This window comes from Polypterus senegalus, chromosome 11 (assembly GCF_016835505.1).
Source record: "Polypterus senegalus isolate Bchr_013 chromosome 11, ASM1683550v1, whole genome shotgun sequence".
Taxonomy (NCBI): Eukaryota; Metazoa; Chordata; class Cladistia; order Polypteriformes; family Polypteridae; genus Polypterus; species Polypterus senegalus.
Genome location: NC_053164.1, coordinates 34,201,843 through 34,227,421, shown reverse-complemented (window position 1 = coordinate 34,227,421; position 25,579 = coordinate 34,201,843). Strand labels below are relative to the sequence as shown.

At 38.6% G+C, this 25,579-nt stretch overlaps 2 protein-coding genes across 3 annotated transcripts in view; one reads left to right on the top strand and one right to left on the bottom strand.

Annotated features, from left to right (window-relative positions):
- The window catches only part of gnsb (glucosamine (N-acetyl)-6-sulfatase (Sanfilippo disease IIID), b), a 60,143-nt gene extending 45,277 nt beyond the window's left edge, over nt 1-14,866 (bottom strand). Inside the window, exon 1 of the mRNA XM_039768318.1 lies at nt 14,532-14,866. Coding sequence (XP_039624252.1) covers nt 14,532-14,678 — 147 coding nt within the window. The 5' untranslated portion in view covers nt 14,679-14,866. The remainder of the gene's footprint in view (nt 1-14,531) is intronic.
- polm (polymerase (DNA directed), mu) overlaps nt 14,430-25,579 on the top strand; it is a 47,860-nt gene continuing 36,710 nt past the window's right edge. Inside the window, exon 1 of one of the 2 annotated variants that reach the window (XM_039768320.1) lies at nt 14,430-14,619. The gene's annotated coding sequence lies outside the window, so the exon portion shown is untranslated. Of the gene's footprint in view, nt 14,620-15,630; nt 15,737-25,579 lie in introns of those variants that run through there. The other variant, XM_039768319.1, reaches the window with a different exon arrangement.

Sequence of the window (25,579 nt, the reverse complement as noted above, 5' to 3'; positions counted from 1 at the left end):
TACCTCAATGCTCATATTGCTAGCTACACGTCAATATTGCTGCTACTTCTTTGTGTTGTCTTTGCACAATGTCTTGGCTTTTTTGTGTTTTAATTTTAAATTTAAATTTTAATTCTATTTTTAATTTATTATTTGCATGTCATGTGGACCCTGAGCTTCGCAATTTCGTCTATTTGTATACTTGTATATGGTTGAGATGACAATGAAGTTCACTTTGACTTTGGCTAATGCAATCTTTACTATCAGCTTTTTGAGACTTTAGAATTTTAGTAATGCACTTTCATAATCACTAAGCTACTCTGCATGTGTATTGTGCCAATGTTTCTGAACCTCTTTACGACATTCTACTTTGTCTTCTACTCTTTGTCTTTTCTTCTTCTACTGTTTGTTTTTAATTTCCACCCCTGCTTGTATTAAGATTTTGCTGGACATATGTGACTAAAAATCAAATTGTGGAGCTCCCATAAAAGAATTAATGTAATTCAATGAAAATGCATGAAATTTCTAACCAGCTTAACTATGGAAAGAGAATGACACATCATATAAAAGTTGATGGTGGCACAGTGGCACAATGGTAGTGCTGCTGCCTCGCAGTGAGGAGATCTGGGTTTGCTTCCCAAGTCCTCTCTGCGCGGAGTTTGCATGTTTTCCCCGTGTTTGCGTGGGTTTCCTCCTGGTCTCCGGTTTCCTCCCATAGTCCAAAGACATTCAAGTTAGGTGCATTGGTGATTCTAAATTGTCCCTAGTGTGTGTGCGTGCCCTGCGGTGGGCTGGCGCCCTGCCCGCGGTTTGATTCCTGCCTTACACCCTGTGTTAGCTGGGATTGGCTCCAGCAGAGCAGACCCCCGTGACCCTGTAGTTAGGCTAACAGGTTGGATAATGGATGGATGGATAAAAGTTGATTGATGTACTGTATGTAGGATAATAGAAATAATTGGACAATTTTTCAAATTCTAAGAGTTTTTTTTCTGGAATCATTTAAGAAATCTATACATTTTAATTGAATTAAATACATTTTTTGTGGGTGTCCTACAATTTTATTTTTAGTCACATATGACTAACAAAATCTTAGTATAAGAAAAAAATATTTTTTTTTACTTTTTAGTGCATTTTCGAATAAAATTGTGTCACTTAAAAATGTTTTTTTTAAATATATTTTTTTGCCACCCTAATGCCACAACAATCCTCGGCACGTTACAAAAACCTTGACTTGGGTGGGAAGGTGATTTGACAGAAATGACAGTAGCGAAAGGGTTGAATCAAACCTACAATGTTAAAGTGAAACGTAACATTTATTCATGTTCATTTTTTCATTTCAGGAAATCCTAACCACAGTGAAACCTTACAGGTGTGAAGTTCTGGAAATGTGTGTTTGTCTATCGGAGAATCGAGTCTTTCTTAGAAAAGCCCAACACTTCACCCACTGAGCCAATATTGGCAAATCATTGAAAAGAATATTTTGCCAAATTTACATTGGTAAAAAAAAAATAGCTTGTGTAAATGACTCGAACCTTTGACCATTTGTTTGAACGTCCAACACACTAACCACTTGACCAATGCTGCTGTCACTACTGAAGTAACTTGACAAAACTTCAATTAATCAAAATGATTTTGATTAGTCTACCAATTTGATCAAAAGTCCAACATGCTAACCACTTGCCTAACACCGATAATTTTTCATATATATGTGTGTTTTGGTTAAAAGTACAATACTGTATATATGTGCAATCGGTAAAACTACAATATAAAGAAATAAGAAATTTAAATTTGATGTAATTAATGTATAGAAGTTTGAAGGAAATCGGTTAGTTAAAAGTGGGTAAAAAATTTATAGCAAAATTTAAACCAGACAAACAGAGAGGGCAATTTGAATAATATTCTGCAAACTTCTAACACGCTAAGCACTTGACCAAAACTGCTTAATTTTCATATTGAAGTAATTTCAGAAAACTTCAATATCAATTGATCAAAATGATTTATTTTAATTGGTCTTGAAGCTTCAACCGTTTGATTGAAATACCAACATGCTAACCACTTGACCAACACTGCTAATTCAAATATACAAATATATGTGTGTTGGCTAAAAGCACTATATATATGTGTGTATTCTCTAAAAGAATAATAGAAGGAAATGAAAAGTTTAAATTTGACGTAATTAACGTACAGATCCCAGGTCGAAACTGATGTAATATTGCATTGTCACTGAAGATGAGCATGCATGCAAAGTTTGATGGAAATCAGTTCGGTAAAGGTGGGTAAAAAACGAATTGTAAAATTTGACCCAGTGAAATAAGGTATGATTAGGTGAATAAAACTGTGTAATAATAATAAAAAAAATATTGTTTAAAAATTGTATCCATGAGAGAGTTGCATGGTGAAAATCACTGCTAAACAAAAGAGGAACATTGGTTAAAATTTGACTACCCCAAAACATTCGGGATAATGTTCTGTGGACTAATGAGTCAAAAGTGGAACTTTTTGTAAGACATGGGTTTGGTTACATCTGGAGTAAAGCTAACACAGCTTTCACAGTAAGAACATCATCTCCACATTCAAACATGGCGGTGGAGACAGTGTGATGGCGTAGATATGTTTTGCTTTTTCCGGACCTGTGTGACTTGACATAATTGACAGAAGCATAAATTCAGCTCTCTACCAGAAAGTATTGAAAGAGAATGTCTGGTCATGAGTTCATGATCTAAAGCTAGAGATCAAACGGCTTATGCAGTGGGTCAATGATCCGAGCCACAAGAGCAAACCCACCTCTGAATTGCTGAAAAAAACAAAAAGTTAAGGTTTTGGAGTGGCCTAGTCAAAGTCCTAAGTTGAACCCTATTGAGATGTTGCTGCGAGACCTTAAATGGAAAGTTTGTAGTCAAAAACCTGTGGCTAAATTATAACAATTCTGTAGAGAACAGCCAGCCAGAGTTTCTCCACAGCGATGCACGAAGACTAATCTCAGGTTAATGGAAAATTTTGATTGAAGTTGTTGTTGCTAAAGGTGGCAGAACTGAGTATTAAATTCAGTGGGGTAATTACTTTGTTACATAAGTGATACAGGTGTTGGTGAACATTTTCCTTCAATAAATTAAATGATCATTTAAAAACCATGCACTGTGTTTACTCAGGAGATCAAAAACAAGAGTTAAGAATACCCAAAAACAGTGGAAACCAGGAAACGGGCAAATGCTTTTTCACACCACTGAATATAAAGGTTGTAGATATTTCCCCCTTTAATATACACAACGGAAGGATAATATTTACAAAAGCAGGTGATGTTCTGTGTCTTCCCTCTCCCTGGTGCAGCACCACTCTGTTGCAGAAAGCAAATAATGAGAACGGAAACGAGGTACAGGTAAGCATGCTTGGGCACAGTCATGGAGGTGAGCAGAAGGGTAAACCACAACACCTAACTGTGCAGTTGGTCCTGATTTGGGTTGGCAGCCAGGGTTTAATTTCTGCTCAGCTTCCTTTGGAGTGTTATTTCCTTTTGATTACCTGTCACAAATGCATTCTATTTTAATAAATCACCATTTTGGATAAATTATGAACTGCTATGCTCTCCTGGTCTGGGCTACAGCATCCCAGAAAGGCACTTCTGGGATCATCCATACTATTGGGTACACTACGATGGTCTGCTGATGCTAAACACATTACAATGGTGATTAACATTGAATAGGGACTCGAGAAACCCAAGATAAAAAAATGTGGAAACTAACACTGCCACAGATGAATTATCCAAATTTACTTTACCATATAAATGTGTAAAGCTTAATTGATAATAATGAACTAACTTAAGTAAGCACAAACTGTAATAATGAAATTTCCATTTACAATTCTAATACTTCAAACCAGCCTCTGGATTTCACAATTAACAAAATAATACATTACCATAAAACTAAAATGATATTTCATAGTTTACCGCCATTTCATTGCCTAACAATCAGGCTGTGGGCACCACATAACAATGTCCTTAAACCCGGATAACCGAAGTCAGTGTCACAAGGGGTTCAAGTTCATGCTGGCAGCACTGAGTGCAAGACAGGAAACAGCACTTGAAGTGGGCACAAACACACACATTGGGGCCGATTTGGGGTCTTAACAGCACATACCTAGACAGGAGTGAGCAGGTGAATTAATGCCACTTAAGATCACAGTGTGGTACTAATAAACTTTATTCTGCTCTATAAAATGAGCAACCCAAAAATGCTAAGATTTTAGTTATTTTATTATTGTTTGGTTTGAAACAGTAACAAAACACATGAATTAAGTTGCTTTGAATTCTAAAACCAGTTGCTGTCATTTTGTGAAAATTAAGATTAAAGGAATTTCATTACAAATTGCGGTAAATGCAGCATTTTAATTTTTAAAACCACAGATGTGGAAAGATCATCCATTGAGTGTCCCATGCCGTTTTAAAACCCAACTTTAGAACAACACTACTTGTCCTACCATCTAGCACGCTCACACATAGACTTTCATTTCAGAATCCCTTCTACTCCAAAATGCTAAATATACTCTCAGCTAATCAGTGCCTTTCAACCTGAAAGTACAATATAGTTATTACACCCTGCAAGCACTTGCCCATTGCTCTCCACCCACATGTTGGTTTGCATCACAGCAATGCTTTTGGATCATGTCTGCTGCAAGACTTGTTTGTGCATTATGTCTGTTGAGGTCTAAAAGAGGCAGGTTGTTACAGATGAGTGGCACATTCAGTATATATATATGGATACACATGCTGTACACTGCACTGGCTGGCACATCCACCGTACATGTACTGTACACTACATACACTGGCACATTCAATGCACAGAGAGACACATATTGTTCATAAGAAGGCACATTCACTGTGTATTGACTGAAAAACATACACTACATACAGTAGGCAGGCATTTTCCCTGTACAGTGAAACACAAACATTGTATCGTGAGATTTTCCCTGTACACTGTGGACATTCATAAGTGATCCTTTACTGAATGAACTGTAACAGCATTGTAATGTGCTGAAAAGTACGTAATTGGCCAGGTACTGGCACAAGCAGCAGCTTCAGAACTGTGGAGATTGTGACTGAGTGTCCACTGCTCTGAGTTTTGTGAACAGTGTACGTATCGTACGTATCGTCAAGTAGAATGTACTGTGTGTCTTTACTGGGGCCTCATACGTGCGTTCCTGACATTTCTGTTGCGTTTCTTGACGTTGTCTTCGTTGATGTTCTTTACTCCAAGTTCTTTCTACATTATTTTACTGTTTGCTTGGGTCTCTTGCTCATCTTTTGTCTTCAGGTTACCTTATATTTTGCCTTAAATGCATCCTTCTTAGTCTTATTACTATTACATTTGCTTTCATTTTTTTAATATGCTTATTTTAATTTTAAATTCACATTGCTTATGAGGATATGAAACATTGTTAATAAACTTTTACTGAAAATGTTTTGTTGTGATAAAAAATTACACACTTTTTCTGAAAAATTACATATTTAAGATTTACAGAAATGTTCATTAAAATTTTGAAATAGTTTATGTTGTTAGCATTTTTTGCTACATATTGTCACAACAAAAAAAGTCACTTTTTTTCTCAGATTGGCTTCATTTTGGGATGAAACTCTTCATTTAAAATTAGTTACTGTCAGGTTCCCTGCAATCATTATATGGAAAAAGCATCTGCCAAAAACAGACGAACAATGTATACCTGATGTTGTCCAAACAGCCACATACTTATGCCAAGGGTTCACCCTGCCTCGTTCAGGGGTGCCACTATGGCTGCATGTTTCCTCTCCAACCAACTTCATAACTGAAAGAGACTCCTTGCCATTAGTGGACCTGTCATTTAGTTGAGTCTTGTTAGTGCTCTGCCCTGTTAGCTATTTCTAATACCGTGGTGTGTTTCTTTTCTATGAATATCCCCTACATTAGTGGTTCTCAAGTTCAGTCTGGGGGCCCACTATAATTTCAGGATTTTGTCCAAACCAACTCCTGCTTTTAGTTGAACTCCTGTCTTAAGTAGTCAAACTGTTATTTCCTAGTTTTAAGGTTTTGCTGTCATTGAAGAAATGATAAAAATAGGTTTGTTAAATTGTTATCTATATACTGTATATAAAATTCTTTTCGTGTTTGAAACAGAAATTACGTATGACCACAACAGTCAGGTTACACAGAGAAAGTGAGACAGAAGCAGATCGAGAGAGAAGGCTTGCTGATCAGCGTATACGACAATCACAATTGACGGCCTCACAAACAACTTAACAACGTGCTCAACAGAATCGAATTCGACAGATGCAGTATTCACAGGCTACCGCGTCACACAGGCGTCAGGGTCTGTATATGGAGGGATTCAATTATAACATTGAAAAAGATTATTGCTTACATCCAAAAGTCACAAAAGGAGAAATGGACATCATGTGTGAGTACTGCCAAGCACAGAGGGTTACATTTGAATTACGTGGGATGTGTTGTTCAGACGGCAAGGTGAAAGTAACACCTTTAAGCCATCCAGCTGAACCGTTGTTGTCTCTTATTTCTGGCGCAAATCCACCCATTAACTCATTTTCTACAGAACATTAGGAAATACAATTCGTGTTTTCGGATGACATCGTTTGGCACCACGGCTGCTACCGAGGAGTCTATCATTATGCCGACATTTAAAAATGCAGGGGCAAATCTATCATAGAATTGGGTCATTAATGCCATTGCCTCATGAGAGCCACACATTTTCCCTTCCACTCAGTGAGTGAAGCCACTGGGTAATCTGCTAGTTGGAATATAAAAAGCATTTATGTATATTAAATGTAGATAATTTTGGGTGTTTTTTCCTGGTTTGTAAAGAGGAATATTCTGAAAAAAATTAACTAAATAAAAACAAATGCAAATAAATAGAGGTATTGTGAAATGTGACAATAATCAAATATGAGCATAAATAATTAAATATGTCTATAACTTATTTTGTTGCCTGCTTGTTTATGTATACATTTAATCATTTCATCATTTATGCATTTCAGTGACAATGCAAACTTGTCATTTTTACTTGTCAACATGCAGAGGGTGGGCTCTAACGAGTGCTGTGTTTTGACTGATCATTCAGAGGGGACATAAACCTTTGACCCACAACAGCAACATTTACAGCAGACACTTCAGATGCAGACTTCAGAGCTTCCTGAATTAAAGCAGCCGCTCAGAGCAGTAATGCTGGGCGATTCTTTCACATACTCATATCTACCACAGACGCACACAGTCACAACTTTAAGCACGTGCTTCACCCACAATTCACAAGTCAGAAAACAGTGTTTGCTTGAGGACACCCTCACATGTTTGATGGATGAAAATGATAGTCTTCATTTCAAGACATATTTCATTTTAGATGCAATGTCAGAGAAACAAATAAATGAAGAACTAATGAAATAAGTACACAAATAAATAAGCAGCAAAAACAAATTTCATAACATATTTGATTATTTATGATCACATACCATTTTGTATAATTTGTTAATTGACATCCATTTTATTTTGCATATTTTATTTAAATTAGTTGGAAATACTCCTTAGGTTTTAAGGGTTATCATCATCATCATCATTTCCATTCTGTTTTTACAGGTTTCCTTGTTATTTAAACCACCATTTACTAATGAGTACTATTTTTGTTTAAACACACAGACATTAGACGCAGTTTTCATCTTGTGTCTACGCTACCCTGGGGTTTAACTCCCTAAAATGGAGATGTGGAAATACCTGGCAGAGCTGTATCCATCTGAAAATGGCATCTCAACTGTACAATGTCTTCTTCTTCTTTTGGCTGCTCTGTTAATGGGTTGCCACAGCAAATCATCTTTTTCCATATCTTTCCGTCCTCTGCATATTGTTCTGTTACACCCATCACCTGCATGTCCTCTCTCACCACATCCATAAATTTTCTCTTAGGCCTTCCTCTTTTTCTCTTCCCTGGCAGCTCTGTCCTTAGCATCCTTCTCCCAATATACTCAGCATCTCTTCTCTGCACATGTCCAAACCAACGCAATCTCACCTCTCCAGACTGTCCAACCTGAGCTGACACTCTAATGTACTCATTTCTAATCCTGTCCATCCTTGTCACACCCAAGGAAAATCTTGGCATCTTTTTTTTTTTTTTAATTTTAGCGTCTTTAACTCTGCTACCTCCAACTCTGCCTCCTGCTTTCTGGTCAGTGCCACCATCTCCAACCCATATAACATAGCTGGTCTCACTACCATCCTGTAGACCTTCCCTTTCACTCTTGCTGATATCAGTCTGTCACAAATCACTCCTGACACTCTACTCCACCCATTCCACCCTGCCTGCACTCTCTTTTTCAACTCTCTTCCACAATCCCCATTACTCTGTAATGTTGATCCCAAGTAAATAAACTCATCCACCTTCGCCAACTCTACTCCCTGCATCCTTACCATTCCACTGACCTCCCTCTTATTCACACACATGTATTCCATCTACGATGGTACAATCTCCATGGTACAATGTCAACAGGTGAAAATGCGGACTCGAATTACGGTCCGATTTGCTCATGCTTATTACATAGCCTTTTCCCGATTGGATAATGCTCATTACAAAGTCTTATTCCCTGACCGGTCACGCAAAATGGAACAAAGTGGACATGGGGGAGCTGCCAAGATTATTTGAAAACACTAGAGTGGACGGATATGTGGGTGTAGCCTGAAGAAGCCTCGGCCCTTCATCATTCAGTACCTTTTACACTGGAGTCTACTCTGTTTATTATAAAGGGTTATCATTAAAATCAAATTAGGGGAATAAACTCTACAGAAATAAAAGGCAAACAAATAAAGAGTAAAATGACAAAAAGAGAAGATACTGTGAAAATACATTTCTAAATGTAAATCTCTTAACACTGCGCTTTTCTACATTCAAAATTAGGTAAGAAATAACGACGAGTTGATTGGATAATTAAATCAGTTAGAGAAAAGATGATTTGCTGATTTTAGAAGTGGTTGAGTCATTTAGAGAAAAGATAACTTACTGATTTTGGACGTGGCTGGAGACCTGTAGCCACATAAAGGGGTCTCAGCACAGAGTATGAGAGCTGATTAGTATGTCTCACTCCTTTACTTTTATTCCCTTTATTTTTTTATCTGACAGGTTTATAGAAGGTCACATATACAGACAAATATTGAAAGAAATTTATTATGATGTACACAAACAAGTACAAACGGAACCAAGTTAGCTCAATAGAGGTTCTTTCCATTATTATCTGCATCGCATTGCTATTTGGTAGGCAGTTAAAAAAATGAAAACAAGCAAATATGTCTGAAACTAAAAGAAGCAACACGGGATGTGAATCTTAACAAGGAAGAAAACTAAAAGTATGCTACAAAAGAATATTTCTTTATCAGCAATAGTGGTCCCCAAATTTGAGAACTGAGTGTAAAGAGAACCTGCAGACAGTCAGAAACTGACCACACCTGTCTGGTGCCTAAATAAAGACACACTATGTTGTCTAACACTGTTAAATAATTCAGTTATAAGTAAAATAAAAAAAGAAACAAAAGACAATAAGAATAAGTGTATTTTAGGCTTTTCATTATTTGTTAATTCACAAAACCCCTTAAAAGCTGCCATCCATTTACTGTTTGTTTGGAATCTTCTTTTACCTTTGAAGTTATATGCGTGCTATGGGTCATTTTTTTATTTTATAAAAGGTTACATGGTGGACGAGTCAGATATCTCTATAATAAGGTGTCAGGGTGCCATAGCCTATCCTAGCAGCAATGGGCTAAGAGTGGGACATCAGTATATGGCAGGGCACACTTCAGCACACGACTATGCAAGGCTAACTTTTTTAGAACATTAGAACTCATTCAGCTCATCAAAGGTCATCAGTCTTATTCACTTCATTCTTCTAAAATAGCATCAAATCGAGTTTTGAAAGTCCCTAAAGTCCTACTGTGTACCACAATGCTTGGTAACTTATTCCAAGTGTCTATGGATTTCTGTGTAAAGAAAAACTTCCTGTTTGTGTGAAATTTACCCTTAAGAAGTTTCAAACTGTGTCCCCATGTTCTTGATGAACATTTTACAGTAACAGTCTCGATCCACTGGACTAGTTTCCTACATATTTTTAAACACTTTAATCATGTCACCTCTTCAACATTTTTATGCTTAAAGTGAAAGGGCTCAGGTCTTTTAATCTTTCCTTATAACTCATTCTCGGCAGTCCTAAAAATCAGCCAAGTTGCTCTTCTCTGGACTGTTCTTCTTGAAGCCTGGAGACAAAAACTACACACAGTGCTTAAGATGAGGCCTCACCAATGTGTATTAAAGCTTGAGCAGAACCTCCTTGGACTTGTACTCCACACATCATGGCGCTATATAACCTACAATTCTTTATGACTTCTAAACACTGTCTGGAAACTGAGAGTGTAGAGTCCACTACGACTCCTAAATCCTTGACAATCTTTGCCAATCAACCTAACAGCAGAAGCATGCAAAGGGAGTCCATACTAAACTCACCCAACCTGCAGTCTAAGAAACAATTAAAAGAAGTGCCAATGTACAAATACTGTGAAGTACCATTCCTAAATGCTGCGCCACGGTACTGTCCTCGGTCTATATCCATAAATATAAAATGTTCATTATCTGATTCAGTTTCTTCTTACTTTTTAGGAAATGCTTCACTTTATTGCCTCTCTTTCCATAATCTGATGACATGTCTTTACTCTCATTTTTTGCAATCATAAAAGATATATAGATTAATAAACTTTACTGATGTCAAAGAGCAAACTCATATCTCTCGCAGCCCCAATAAAAACAAATCCATACTAATCTAGTTAAAGATAATAACCACAAGAGAACACACTAATGCACACATGCAAAATATGCAGTTTAAGTTCCTGCTCAAATGCATGGTCAATTGTACACAGCATATGTCAACACGCTCCATTTTGATTGGGCATGCAAGTAAGTATTTTACTGAACTCTGAACCTGTGACAATACTTCTGCTACAATAAAATATTTACTTGCATGTCTCCCAACGAATCAATAAATACAAACCCAGTCCTAGAATCTAACAGTGTGAGGGGCCAATAGAAAACACCACACCTGTACTTAGAGTATTAAAAAAAAAAAATTAGCCATTTAGTCCAACAGCTCGCCAATCCAATCACCTAATTCGTTCAAAATGACATTAAGTTTTGAAGGACAATCATACGGTCTAACACACTATAATGTATTAATATGTGCTTATGATCCCTGCGTGAAGACATTTGTGTGAAACTTACCTTTAAGAAGTTTCCAACTGTGTCTGAGTGTTCTTGTTGAACTCCCTTTAAAGCAGCAGTCTCGCTCCACTGTATTAATTCCTTTAATCATTTTAAACACTTCAATCACGTAACATCTTAATCTCTGCTTGTTTAAACCTAAGGGTTCAATTCCTTCAAGTTCATACCTCTTAGTCCCAGAATCAGTCTAGTTGCTCTTTTCTGAACTTTCTCTACACCTGCTATGTCTTTATTTGTGCCATGGAGACCAAAACATGTACAATACTGCAGTAAAGTCATCAGTGTGTTAAATAACTGAAGAAGACCCTCACTTGAATTGTACTCCACACATCATGATTAATAACTAATATCCTGTTAGCCTTCTTGATTGCTTTTCTATAGGGATAAAGATAGATTTTTACTTGATTTGCCCCTCTGCTCCAAAGTTTAAAGTTACAAATCAAACAATTCAGACGTGACTTAAGTGTACACTGCAGACTTTCATATATGGTTACTTGAACATACTTTGGTCACACCATGCATGTATATTAAAGCATATTTAGTAGATTGTTGCATATCCCTTGCATGTAATGACTGCTTGAAGTATTAGATTCATAGATATCTCCAGCTGCTCTTCTCTGGTGAGTCTCTGCCAAGCCTCTAATACAGCTCCTGCTTGTTTTGAGTTTCTTGTCTCCTCAAGTTTTCTCTTCAGCATATGGAATGCACGCTCAATTGGATTTAAATTGGGTGTCTCACTTGGCCAGTCAAGAATTTTCCATTTTTTAGCTTTAAAAAAATCCTGTGTTGACTTAGCAGTAAGTTTGGAATCATTATCTTGTAGAATGAAGCACCGCCTATTGAGTTTGTACGCATTTGCCAGAACTTGAGCAGATCAAATGTTTCCATACACCTCAAAATTCATTGTCCCACTGCCATCAGCAGTTCCATCATTAGTGAAGATAAGTCTGCCAGTACCTTTGGCATCCATGCCCAAGTCATAACACTCCCACTACCACATTTAACAGAGGTGGTCTGCTTTGGATCTTGGGCAGTTTTTTTTTTTCCTCTCTAAACTTTGCCCTTGCCATCACTCTTATGTAGGTTCATCTTTGTCTTGTCTGTCCACAAGACTTTTTTCCAGAATTCTGCAGGCTCTATTAAGTCCTTTTTTCACAAACTGTATTCTGGCCATCCTGTTTTTGTGGCTAACTAGTGGTTTGCAGTGTGGCCTCTATATTTCTGTTCATGAAGTCTTCGGCTGATAGTCATCTCTGACACATCCACATCTGCCTCCTGAAGATTATTTCTGATCCGTAGGGCAGGCATTGAGAGCTTTTTCTTCACCATATTGAGGATTCTTCTGTCATGAACAGCGGAGGTCTTCCTTGGCCTTGCAGTGCCTTTGTGATTATTAAGCTCACCAGTGCATTATTTCTTCTTATGGATATTCCAGACAGTTGATTTAGGTAATCCTAAGGTTTTATCAATGTCTCTAATGGTTTTGTTTTGTGCTTTTCAGCCTCATAATGGCCTTTTGGACTTTCATTGGTACAGCTCTTGTCCTCATGTGGAACAATGGAAAACTACAGAATCCCAAGGTGGTCTGTAGGTAGAAGAAAGCTTAGGTATCTTATGCCTTCACTAATAAAGCAATGAAACCCACCTGAGTAATCAAAAATACCTGTAATGCCAATTGTCCCAAACATTATGGTGCCCTAAAATGGAGAGACCATGTATAAAAGGTGTCATTTCTACATTTTGTGACCAAAATGTACGGAAATACCGTTAAATTAAAGCCTGTAATGTGCTCTTTAGTCATGTTTGAATTGTCTGATGTGTAATTTTAAACCATGTAGAAGACGGGTAAATCAAGGAAAAACGTCTTTCTCCCATACATTATGGAGGGCACTGTAGATAGTGATGAGTCAACAATGACTCCTTGATCCTTCTCAAACACTGTCTTAGAATCAAGCAGTGTGCGAGGCTAACAGAGAATGAATTACTGCATTTTTCTTTCGAAAATAAAAAAAATGGTGAAAATTGGCCATTCAGCAAAATAAACCTTTCTAATCCTATCCATTCCTTCAAAATAAACTCAAATTGAGTTCTGTAGGTTACTATATAGTCTGTAAAGTACTGCCCAAACACACTACTTGGTAACTTATTAACACGTGATTAATGCTCTTAGTGTGAATAAATACGTGTGTGATATTTACCCCAAAGAATTTTCCAAAAATGTCCCTGTGTTCTTGTTGAAGAGTTACTTTTAAAGTAACAGCCTGGATGCAATGTACTAATTCAGTAGTCTTTTATGAAGAAGAAGCTGTGCTGCATTAGGCATGTAGGTTAGGTGGACTGGCAGTGTTAAATTGGCCTATGTGTGTGTTCACCCTGTGATGGGCTTGCAACTTGTCCAGGGATTATTTCTGCCTTGCGCCATATGCTTGCTGGGAAAGGCTCCAGCTCCTCAGCGACCCTGCTCAAGATAAATTGGGCTTAGAAAATGGATGCATGAATGTAATATACAAGGATGGTCCAGATCTAATTATGCAGATCCAGATCGTCTGGATGACTTTGATTCATGCGAGGATGATTCCAGTTCGGCGCAAAAACGATTCTTCATGTTGTCAGTCCACACACTTCTCGATGGTCTGGGATTTTTCAGGTGATTTTCTATGTAATAAACTTATGTTATAGCATAATGAAAATTGCATAATTAGATCTGGACCACCCTTATACAATGTATACACATGTACAGTACAGTACATAATATACACAGTATACATATTAAATACATATGCATTATAATCATCACCATAAAAAAACAGAAAATGTACCTTGGAGATAAAATAACAATGAATATATCTGGGAACACCTGAGTGGGCAAACACACAAAGGCATACAACATACCAAAAGGCAAAGGGGAAATATGATCTTCTGTTTTATCAGCGGTTAGTCCACCTGGTTATTATTTAGAAAAGACCAGAGCTCGCATTTTGGGCCGATTTTTTCATTCGCTAACGTTTATAATCGGGACGGCATCTACTATCAAATATGAATGAGTAAGAGATAACACTCTTTTATTGAAAGTATAATGTAAAAGCAAGTACTGATCAAACGGTTTAACTTTAAATAAGCAACCTGAACATGAGAACGCCTATAAAATGCGTGCAGGTCAGAGGAAGGTACGTGTGTACTGCGGTCGACCACTTGCCCTCTCTGCGACATGGCTCTTCGTGATAAAGGCAACACGCAATGTACAGCTATAACAGCTCCCCGATTCCACTCACCATGCCACCCAACTCCACGTCCTGGTCGTCGCTGAGGATCAGCACCATGTTGGGTCGTTTTACGGCTGTAGTGCACCTCGGCACCCAGGTGAGCACCGCGAGCAAGACGAATCGCCCGAGTCCCAAATACTTTGTCGCAGGCACCATGGTTCCTTACACAGTCCTCGCTGCCGAAAGCTTGAGGGATGAAGGACTGTGGGAGGGGAAAGTGTTTCTAAGTTTAAGGAAGTAGCAGAAAGTCCCGCACCGGCCGCGAGTTTTCGATCATATGATTCCTAAAGCAAACTTTTCTTTGCTTGAGTGGGCAGCTGACTCATCATCAGCTGAGCAGAAGGATGTGTAATCTACTTGAATGCGCGATATACGAAATATAAAAAAAATGCATGACTCCGAGAATAGAATTGCAAAAAAAATCTGATAGGGTAAAGCTGGGTAAATGTAAAATGGGCTATATTAATATAGTGTTTGGCAGGTTGTTCTGAATGTGTGACTATGACGGACTCAGATATGGACGCAGTTTCGTTTTCTTTCTGCGCATGTGGCCCGTGAAAAAGACGACATTCCATCTCTTTCAGCACATTGTTTTTTTTCGGCAGCGCATGTTCAATTCACGTGTAAGACTTTGGAAACACGAAGAAACCTGTTGAATAATTCAGAGGATTAACTCTAGTTGCAGAACAAAATACAAGCGTGTTAACAGTTTGCGACTGTACCGTCCTGCACATATTAGCCTACCAAGTAAATATCTATTTTATATTCAAACTTTTGGTCAGTTGAATAAAACGTTTAACTTCTAGGAACTTAACATTACGACTTATTAAAACCGATAATAATCCAAGTTTCTTTTTTTCCCAACGTTTGGAATAATTGGTCTAACACACGCCCCTGTTTCACTTGAGCCAATGGACTTCACAAACGCAATCATCAATGTTACAATAATTACGCCCTCGATGTGAGAAGGCCAATCCAAGTGCTTGGCCTGTACAACGGACGCTAACCTGAAGATCATTGCTTGTTGCTTTGTGGACGGAGCACCCGCCAATCATTTTTAACCAACCAATCATAACCGTCCCGCTATAGCAAACAGGAAACCGGATATTTTAAACCACTTCGGCGGAACTGTTCAGGAAATGAAGATGTTGCCTGGTTCCGTGTTATTTTGATAGTTTGGTGCAAAACAAGATTGGTATAGGATTCCTCGTTGGGTGGGTTTTTAAATCTCTCTCTCTGTTTAAACTTAAATCAGTTATGCGTATTTGATAAACGTTCATTTTACCGTCCGAAACGGTAGCTATATTGCTTTTTAAGACTGTAATCAGTAAAACGCTATAGGTCTTACAGTGCAAATGCTATTTAGGAAGTGTGCATTTTTGACTGGTTTAAAGATCTAGTAATAATAATAATTTCCCTTTAACCTTTAAAATAAGAGTGAACTTGCATTTCAAAGACTCTGTGCAATTAGATTAGTTTTTCATTATTAATCCCCAAGGGGAATATCAAATGCATACCGCAGGGGAAAAAAGTCATACATCTGTCCAATTCAGAGAAGTAGGCAAACCAACGCGGTTAATTCGAGAAAAAGAACTGAAGTAACGCGGTTTCAAACCCTCTTGGCATACGCGACTTAAACAGACTCAACCAATTTAGCGCTTGCATTTCTATTCAAGGGATTCGGCTGCCTGTCACTTTGAGTTTGGAATGAAGTGTTGATGGCTGTCACTGTAATACATTTTAAGGGTCTGGTAAACGAGCTGTTTTTAAAAGGGCTTGCCGTAGTGAACATTCCATAGTAAATCGCACATTAAAACAAACTGTTAATATGACACTATGATTATTTACATTACATAGCGAGTAGATTTCTCAGAACAACATAAAGTTGATATTTCTGTGCCATTATTTGTACTCAACATTTGGCCGAGCAGAGTATGAAATCCTTGTCTGTTTCCTTAGAATGTGTGTCTGGCATGCACTTACCTTGCTGGGTGGAGTGCAACATTCCCATTGGTCCCTCTAATGCAGAGATTCCCAGGTTCAGGCCTAGAGTACTACTATTGCTATAGGGATTCATTCCAACACACTCATATGTCTCATCAGTCTAATTGTTTATCCATCCGTGTCCTGGGTCTTCCCGAGGCCTCCTCCCAGTTGGACGTGCCGGAACACCTCACCAGGGAGGCGTCCAGGAGGCATCCTGATCAGATGCCCTAGCCACCTCATCTGACTCCTCTCGATGTGGAGGAGTAGCGGCTCTACTCTGAGCCCCTCCCGGATGACTGAGCTTCTCACCCTATCTTTAAGGGAAAGCCCAGACACCCTGCGGAGGAAACTCATTTCAGCTGCTTGTATTCGCGATCTCGTTCTTTCGCTCACTACCCATAGCTCATGACCATAGGTGAGGGTAGGAATGTAGATCAAATAGTAAACTGAGAGCTTTGTCTTATGGCTCAGCTCTTTTTTCACCACGACAGACCGATGCAGAGCCCGCATCACTGCAGATGGTAATTGTTTAGCTGTCCTTTTTTTCCTTTCTTGTACTGCATTCTGAAATGTTGCCCTGAAGAAAGATGTTGCCTGGTGTGATCAGTATCATTGTACACGTGCATCCTCGGGGACTTTCTTTTACAGTTAGTGAGGAATGCATTAAGGAAGTGCATAGTGTGCAATCAAGTGACAAAATTGGAAAAAGACATAAGTATACATTTAATCTTGCATTTGCTGAAGGGTAATTTTAACTAGCCCAGTTTAAGGTTACAGTAGCTACTGATTATCCCAGCAGAACATCATGTAAGGCTAGAAGTAACTTTGGTGGATGAACAGCTTGTCGCTTGGAGGGCTGAATCACACATCCTAGCACAAATAGAATATCTGTTTAGTATTAAATCAATGTTCATGGCCTCAGTTTTGGGATATAAAAAGGGAATAGATGTTATTTATTTCACAGCATATGAAAGACTAAACTTTTTTATTTTTTATTGGAGAAGTATTCCTGACAAATTTCTAGTATTCAAAGATCTTGTCTGCTGTTTCCAGTAACATCGGGCACATGTCTTTTGATTGCATGCTACACATGTTCAAGGAGAACATGCAAAGCCTGACACAGTGAGTCAGGAATGCTAGCGCTGCGCTACCACTCTGCCTTTGTAAAAACATCTGTATTAAACTTTAATATGCTTACAATTAAATATGTTCCTGTAACTTTTGTTCAGTTCTTGTCACTTGATTGCAAGCTATGTGTGTACTTAACCTCTCCTTCTTGTGTATGGCCGATGTTACTGGCAGTAGGTTCTTTCTTACCTTAACCCAGTGCTGCTGCAATTATCGGAGGCTTACTTTGACCCTAAAGTAAATGGATTAAATTTATCCCTTGGCCTATGCAGGATTAAATGCTTACCTATGACTTTTGCTCAGTTCTTGCTTCTCAACTGCATGCTATGCACGTCCTTAATCTGCGTCTCACTGGCCAGCTGGAACACACATGTGCAAGATAATACTGACCACACCGGGCTCAACTTTTGGGAAGTAATACTATGCTTTATACTTTTAGAGTGGTGGGAATAAGCTTCTCTACTCTAGTATGATATTTCTATTTAAAAGAAACTCAGAAAAATGTTTTCCTTATCATAAACGCTTAACATTCTTTTATCAGTTTTATTTTAATTCACCTTATTTCAGTGGAGTGTGATCCTTAAATTGTACCCAGTAACTGACCATCAGTGATGAGCAGTGTAGACATGGTGCTAATGACACTGAATGTTTAAACAGAGTAGCTACTTCAATGTTGCATTCATTTGTGTGCTAATTAGCAATAAAAGGCTTAACCAAGTGTTCCTTGCGTTCAGTGCTGTGAACCAACTTAACTGCAGGCGTTCTCCACCATCTTTGTGTCTTTATTAAACAGCCTGTTATTTCCATGTCTCTACCTTTTTATGTCAATCCATCAGCTACAGAATGGACTTGTTACATTTTTAGGAAAATGCAATAAGTATTTCTGTGTGTACCAATAATTATTGTTCTTTTTTTTTTTTTCTTGCATTTCTTAAAGATTGGGTGAGAAGCTCAGTCAGGAGGAGCTCAGAGTAAAGCCACTGCTTTACTCTCCATATTGAGAGGAGTCAGATTAGGTGCCGCGGCATCTGATCAGGATGCCTCCCTGGTGAGGTGTTCCGGGCATGTCTAACCGGGAGGAGGCCCTGGGAAAGACCCAGGACACACTGGAGGGACTATGTCTCTTGACTGGCTTGGGAACGCCTGGGGATTCCCCAGGAAGAGCTAGTAGAAGTGGCCGGGGAAAGGGAAATCTGGGCATCTCTGCTCAAGCTGCTGCCCCCGCGACCCGATCTCGGATAAGACGGAAGGGGATGGATGCTTTTTAAGATTTTCCTCTTTTTTTATATTCTGGTTGTTTGCAATGTTTCTTATTAATTATAACTCGCAAGTGAATTTTATACTGGAAAAGCTGCTTCCCTTTAATATTCAGTGTCATCTGACTCATGTGTCTTTCTGCTTATCACTGTCAATATCTGAATTCCATTAAGAGAGTAAACACCATAGAAAAAAAGTTAAGAACTTTTTATGAAGAGTGAGCCATTTATTTGTGAAATTGGTTGTTATGAAAGCCTACCGCCACAATGGTACCCCACGACTGAACTTGGGAACGTCTACTTAATTCTCTTCCTAATGACATTGTCCCATTCTCCTAACTGTTGGCATAGTGTAGTGAAAGCATGTGTTCATTTTTGTTTTCTACTGAATGTTTCAGCCACATTTCCAATAGAACTATTTCCACAGCTGGTGGCAGAACGTGCTGTAAACCACAACTATTTTGCACGTAACGACAGTGGTTTTTCCTCTGTGAATAGGAAGTTGAGGCCTCAAAGTAAAGCCCTTTAACTTCAAAGGCAGGGTTCCTCAATTACATCCTGGAGGGCTGCATGTTTTTTGCTTTAACGAATTTCTTAATTAGAACCTGTTTATTTACAACTAAACTAATATTTTTTTTTTTGGGCTGAGTTTGAGTTAACTTGCTTGTTACAATTCTGAACCCTTTGTCTATTTTAATTTTAAACAGCTACATTAAGTTTTTAATAATATATAAAATTTATATTAGAAAAAGGAAAGCATTAACAAGTCATTTAAATAAATACCAAGTTTAATTATTGGCTAGGCCTAGCTACTAACTACAAAATTGGTTGGGACGAAAACCTGCAGCCACTGCGGCCTTCCAGGACTGTAATTGAGGACCCCTACTCTATCTGAATATCCATGCCCCCAGCAAATTAATGTTTTGCAGTTCAGACTTGTTTGGCTGATGCAGCTTCCATGCTAAGTTGACAAAAGTAACTTTATTCAACAAATATTAAATGATTTTATCTTCCTAGTGCCAGTTTTTCTAAAAAAAACTCTAGACACTGTGAAATTGTGTCTAGAAAGTAAAGTTTTCATTGCTCAGTGGGCTGATTCAACAAAGCTATGCTGATTACAAGAAACTCCTGAGGCATCAGTTGAGTAAACCTAAATAATCTACACTTGTAAAAGAACATTTGAGTGGAAAACGGTTAAAACTGTACAGCAATTAATAACTAATTACAGTATAGCTGTTAAAAACCCACCCTACATTTTGAGAACAGTGCCAACCTCAATCTTTTTCTGTTAAATAGTCATAGGGAGTAGAAGCTTACCCCAGTGGCACAGCACAGGGTGCCACTCCATGCCTCCTTACTTACAGTGGCAGTTTGCAATGCAGGCCACTGGGGCTCCACCCCCTCCCCAAATATTTAAAAAACTTAAATTAATCAGGTAATGAGAAATAATTTTGAAATAAATTTATTTGCACAAGATGCCTGATGTCAGCACATGTCAACATCCATTTAAAACTGGTTTCAACCTGTATTTGTTTAATTTCTGTGTCAATACCTATATTTTCTGAGTGAAGGGCACCAGCCAAATGAGAGTGTATGCAAGTCCTTGATCATTTGGCAAGCAGGTGACTTGTGGCTGCCCTTTAATTGGTTGCTTTAAGATTTTTCTGAGGATGCATCTCTCTCTGTCATGGACACTCCTATATTTATTGGCAGTGAAGTAGTATTCTTTTAGGTTTTTTTAATATAATTTGATTGGACAATTGTTAACACACTATTTCATGTTCCTGTCAATGGTTCACAATTCACACCCGCCATTAGCGTAACTACAGATGAGTAAACATGACTTTATGGAGATGGCATCTTCAAGTGGAACTTCAGAAATCAAAGAAAATTTTTTTTTTTCTTTAATGAAACACCCCTTTGTAAATCGTTCACCTGAAAAAAGTAACGGGCTGCCAGAATTCAGCAGCAGGCAAGTGATCAAGGACAAGCTTATGCACGGACTTTTTTGTCATGACATTCGCCATGTTAGAGCACTTTGGACATATCTCCTGACTGCTAGAGTCTAACTGCCCTGGGTGTGTAGTCACCAGTGAGCCTTACAGGACTGGTGGATAGTGGACATACAAGTTGCCTCTGAGGCAGAAGCAGGTTGGCGGTACCACCAAAGTGCTCACTAAGTGCTATGTCTGCGAATGCTGATCTTGGAGCTCCGTTTTTTACTGGCTTCTTCAGCAGTCTCGCACCTTTAGGCAGTTGAGCAAGTGTATGAAATATAGTGTATATATGTTTGTGGTTAATAAAATAGTGGTGTACCTAGGGATGATTTTGATTACAAAAGTGTGCCACTACAGAAAAAAGGTTGGGAAACCCTGCTTTAGACAGTAGTATTAGGCTAAGTTCTTTTGGCAGGCTTCGTGAAATGACTCCATTTAATCAGAAAGTAACTGAGAAATTTTCAGGCCTGAAGGAATGGGTGGCAAAATGTATGTTCAAGGAAGTATAAGTATCCTGATTGTAAAGGCAGAGTAAGATTTAGGTTGGAGTTTTCCTGTGGGTGTAGTACAAGACAGGTTGGGGAGCGAGTTATGTTTTAAGTTGTGGGGGTGTGTGGATCTTACAGTGTGAATTTCTGCTCAGGTGAGATAAGCCTGGCAAACGTGTATAGGATTTGGCAAACTGGCAGCAAGTGTAGAATAACATTTGGGTGTGGTAATTGATGCACTCAGATGCAAGACTTGAGAAAAACCAGAGGACTAGTGATTATATGATGTTGATTTATGGAATAAAGAGGAAATGGTCAAGAAGTGGGCCCTCTATTAGCAGAATAAGATTTGGATTGGACTTATATTATGAATGTGTTATAGCAAGGATGTCAAACTCACTACCATTGGTGGGCCACTTCAACTGCCATACGTGCGTCAGCGGGCTGCACTGTAACAAATACTTTTATACAAAGTTACTGTAGCTTTTTTTCCAACACTGAAAACTTTAAAAAATGTAACACTTAAAGTTTAAAATTTAAAGAAAATTTATTTCCGTACATTCTCCGTACAACAGCATACAATTAATGTCTTGGCCTCTTAGCTAGGTCCTTGTATAGGAGTCTTACAGTCTGAGATCTATTTCTTTTGTCCTGACACTTGGCATCTCTTGTTAGTAACCAGTTTGTCAATATCAGGCTTGAAATCTTGTGCAGCTGCAACTTTTATGAGGAATGAAAGGGGCTCGACAGTAAGTCTTGAGCGATGTGGGGTTTTGGTAGCTTTCATTAACGAAAACAATTGCTCACAAAGGTAAGTGCTTCCGAACATAGACAGTACTCTCAATGCCAACTTACGGATCTACACATACGAGGGTGGCAGGTAAGCATACAAGCCTGGCACACCAACTTCATTATATTTTGCCTTCAGAAGAGAATCTGACTGCAGTTCAGTCAATTCCATTTGGATATTCTCAAGTGCATTCTCAATGTTGTAAGAGAACAGCGCAAAGTCCAGTTCGTGTGAACTGAAATCACGAAAACGCTCACTGAATTCATTGCTCAGTAATTCAAGTTGTAAAACAAATCCTCCAAAATCAAATTTTACTTTACTAAATTTACTTCAAAGTTTACAGTATATTGTAAAATAAGCCGATATGCAAAAAGCTACCTGACCTACACTAATTTTACAAACTCGGAATCACAAAAATATGTTAATAAACAACTCGCCAACTTCAGATCTTCAGCTGTAGTCTGCACTAACTGTTCGTTACAATACTAGCACAAAATTACATAAAACTAGAGCAAAAAAAGTGAAAATATGCAAGCTATTACTACTCGTGATGGTCAGTTCTGCTCAATGGCCAGTCTCAGCAGCCCAGCCAGTAGTGTAGCCTAGTAGGTGCAGCTCTAGGCTCGTGGCGGCCCTGGGCAGAGAAAGAATCGGTGGCCCTTTCGCCCGCCAATGTCAATATGGTATCTTATGCACGGCACATGTTTTTCGGCCACATTGCCATCAGCTGTTTCGTTATTTTCTCTTTCAGTTTTAAATTCAATATATATTGGCGTGACGGCCCTGTGCAGGTGCACAATTTGCATATGCCTAAGGCTGCGCCTGCTGCCCGCTGCTGCAGCCTAGCACTTCAGTTGTGACGTTGCGGCTCATTAACTTTGTTCAAGGCTTGTGACTATACTAGCAGATGACGTTTCTGGTACCGTAATGCCATGGGAAAACACTCTTTTGTCAGAAGGCAGAAGTAAGAAAAGTCAATAAGTAACGCCAAAGATGCAGAATGATTCAATTACAAACGATAGTAATCATTTTGTACAAGTTCAGTGCTAACTAGGATCTGTCATGTGGGCCGCACAGATTTCTGTTGCGGGCCGCGTGTTTGACATGCCTGTGTTATAGAACAACAGAAGTGCTCGTTATTGGATGATTACTGAGGTGGGACTGCGGACATTATGGTGTGGATTCTGGCAGAACGGGGAACTGGACGAGTTGGCAGAGGATTTGGAAATTTGGAGACTTTGGGTGGCAGGTGCACCTGTTCTTTCCACATCTATAGGGCAATATATGGGAAGAATAAGGGGACTGTGGGTGTTACGGACTGAAGTTTTGGAGCAGCAGAAATGGGAAAGCTGGCATTAGATTGAGCTGCATGGTGGAAAGGGTATAATGCAGTGGTTCCCAAACTCGGTCCTGGGGACCCACTGTGGCTGCAGGGTTTTGTTCCCACCAGATTCATAATCAGTGATAATTATCGATTACAACTGATCTCATTTAATTAGCTGGTCTTTTTTATTCTTCTCTTATTCTGAATTCAGAAAAACACAACAGTATGGTTTTTACATTTATAAGACACTTAGAAATATTCCTATTTTTTTCTAAAGCTATAAATGCTTAACTCTCTATTGTTGTTTTCCTATTTTTTCCCCTTTTCCTGTGTAGTTTGTTCCCTTCTTTTAACCCTAATAGTGTCAATTAACAACCAGCATAGCAGACACCTGGGATGATGAAAGCTGCAATGACCCACTAATTAGTAAATAATCAATTAAATAACCAGAGCACCTGGAAAAGCGGAATGAAAATTAGGTTGAAAATACTGTTAACAACTTTAAAAAATTACATATTCCCCATAAAACTGCTTAGTCCATTTTAATAAAAAAATCTACCAACCTTAGTTTTGTAATTTCTACATTGATTCCAAAACACAGAAACTGGGAAATAACGACTCACTTAATTAGGCTAAGAGTCCAATGAAAAACGGATGTTGGTTGGAACAAAAACCAGCAGCCACAGTGGGTCCCCAGGACCGAGTTTGGGAACCACTGGTATAATGCATTTTAGCCTGAATTTGTCCTATGGGTCTGGTACTGGACAGGCCAATATGTTCATTTGAAAATCATAATGAAGACCATGAGAGTATGTGGAATGACCTGATAGGTGTGAAAGTAAGATATAAAAGGTTCCATATAATAGATAAGTGCTGCTTCACTTTGTCCGCCCAAAAATTGTACCTCCGGCTAAATTTTTTTTCACCAGCCACTTACTTGTTACGTGTTACTTACGTACACCTCCGCACAAGGCAAATTTAGAGTTGTCACTCTAGTTGATATGCATATCATTGAGATATGGGAGGAAACTTGAATACTCAGAGAACACGCTCTACTGGAAATCAGATCTGAGTCCTTGTACCTGGGAGGCAGAAGTGCAAAATGCTGCATCAAAGCTTCATTTTCGGAAAAGCGTGCCTAAACTGAATATTGATTTACACCAGTGGTCTTAAACTACAGTCCTGTAGGGCCACAGTCGCTGCAGGTTTTCATTCTAACCCTTTTCTTAATTGGTAACCAGTTTTTGCTACTAATTATCTCCTTTTCCTGTCATTTCAATGTACTTGTGTTTTAAGATTTAATAATAATAATAAAACATTTTATTTATAGGCGCCTTTCAAACACTCAAGGACACCGTACACTTTACACAACACCCAACACACAATACAGTACAGTGTTTACATAGAGAAGGCAATTTTAAAAAGATGAGTTTTAACTGAAGACTTAAACAGAGAGAATGAATTAATGTTTCTAATCTCAGGAGGCTGTGCATTCCAAAGTCGGGGGGCAGAACGACTGAAAGCTCTGTTCCCCATTGTGGAAAGACGAGCGGAAGGAACAGTCAATTTAATTGAGGAGGATGATCTAAGAGTACGGGAAGGGGTGACGATGTGGAGAAGGTTAGACAGGTATGGGGGGGGCTAAATCATGAATAGCTTTAAAGGTTAGCAGAAGGATTTTAAACTCGATGCGGAACTTGACAAGGGAGCCAGTGAAGTTGATGCAGAACAGGAGTGATGTGTTGAGTAGAAGGAGATCTCGTGATAATACGGGCGGCTGAGTTCTGGACTAATTGAAGTTTGTGAAGAGTTTTTGAGGGAGACCAAAAAGAAGAGAGTTACAATAGTCAAGGCGAGAGGTGACAAGGCTATGAACAAGAACTGCAGCAGAGTGAGGGGTGAGAGAGGGGCGGAGACGGTTGATATTACGTAGGTGGAAGTAGGCAGATCGTGTAATAGTATTGATGTGTGAAAGAAAGGAGAGGTTATTATCCAAGATGACACCAAGACTTTTGGCCTGAGAGGAGGGGATAGAGTACAGTTATCAATTATAATAGGGAAGTTATGGGATTTGGATAATGTGGATTT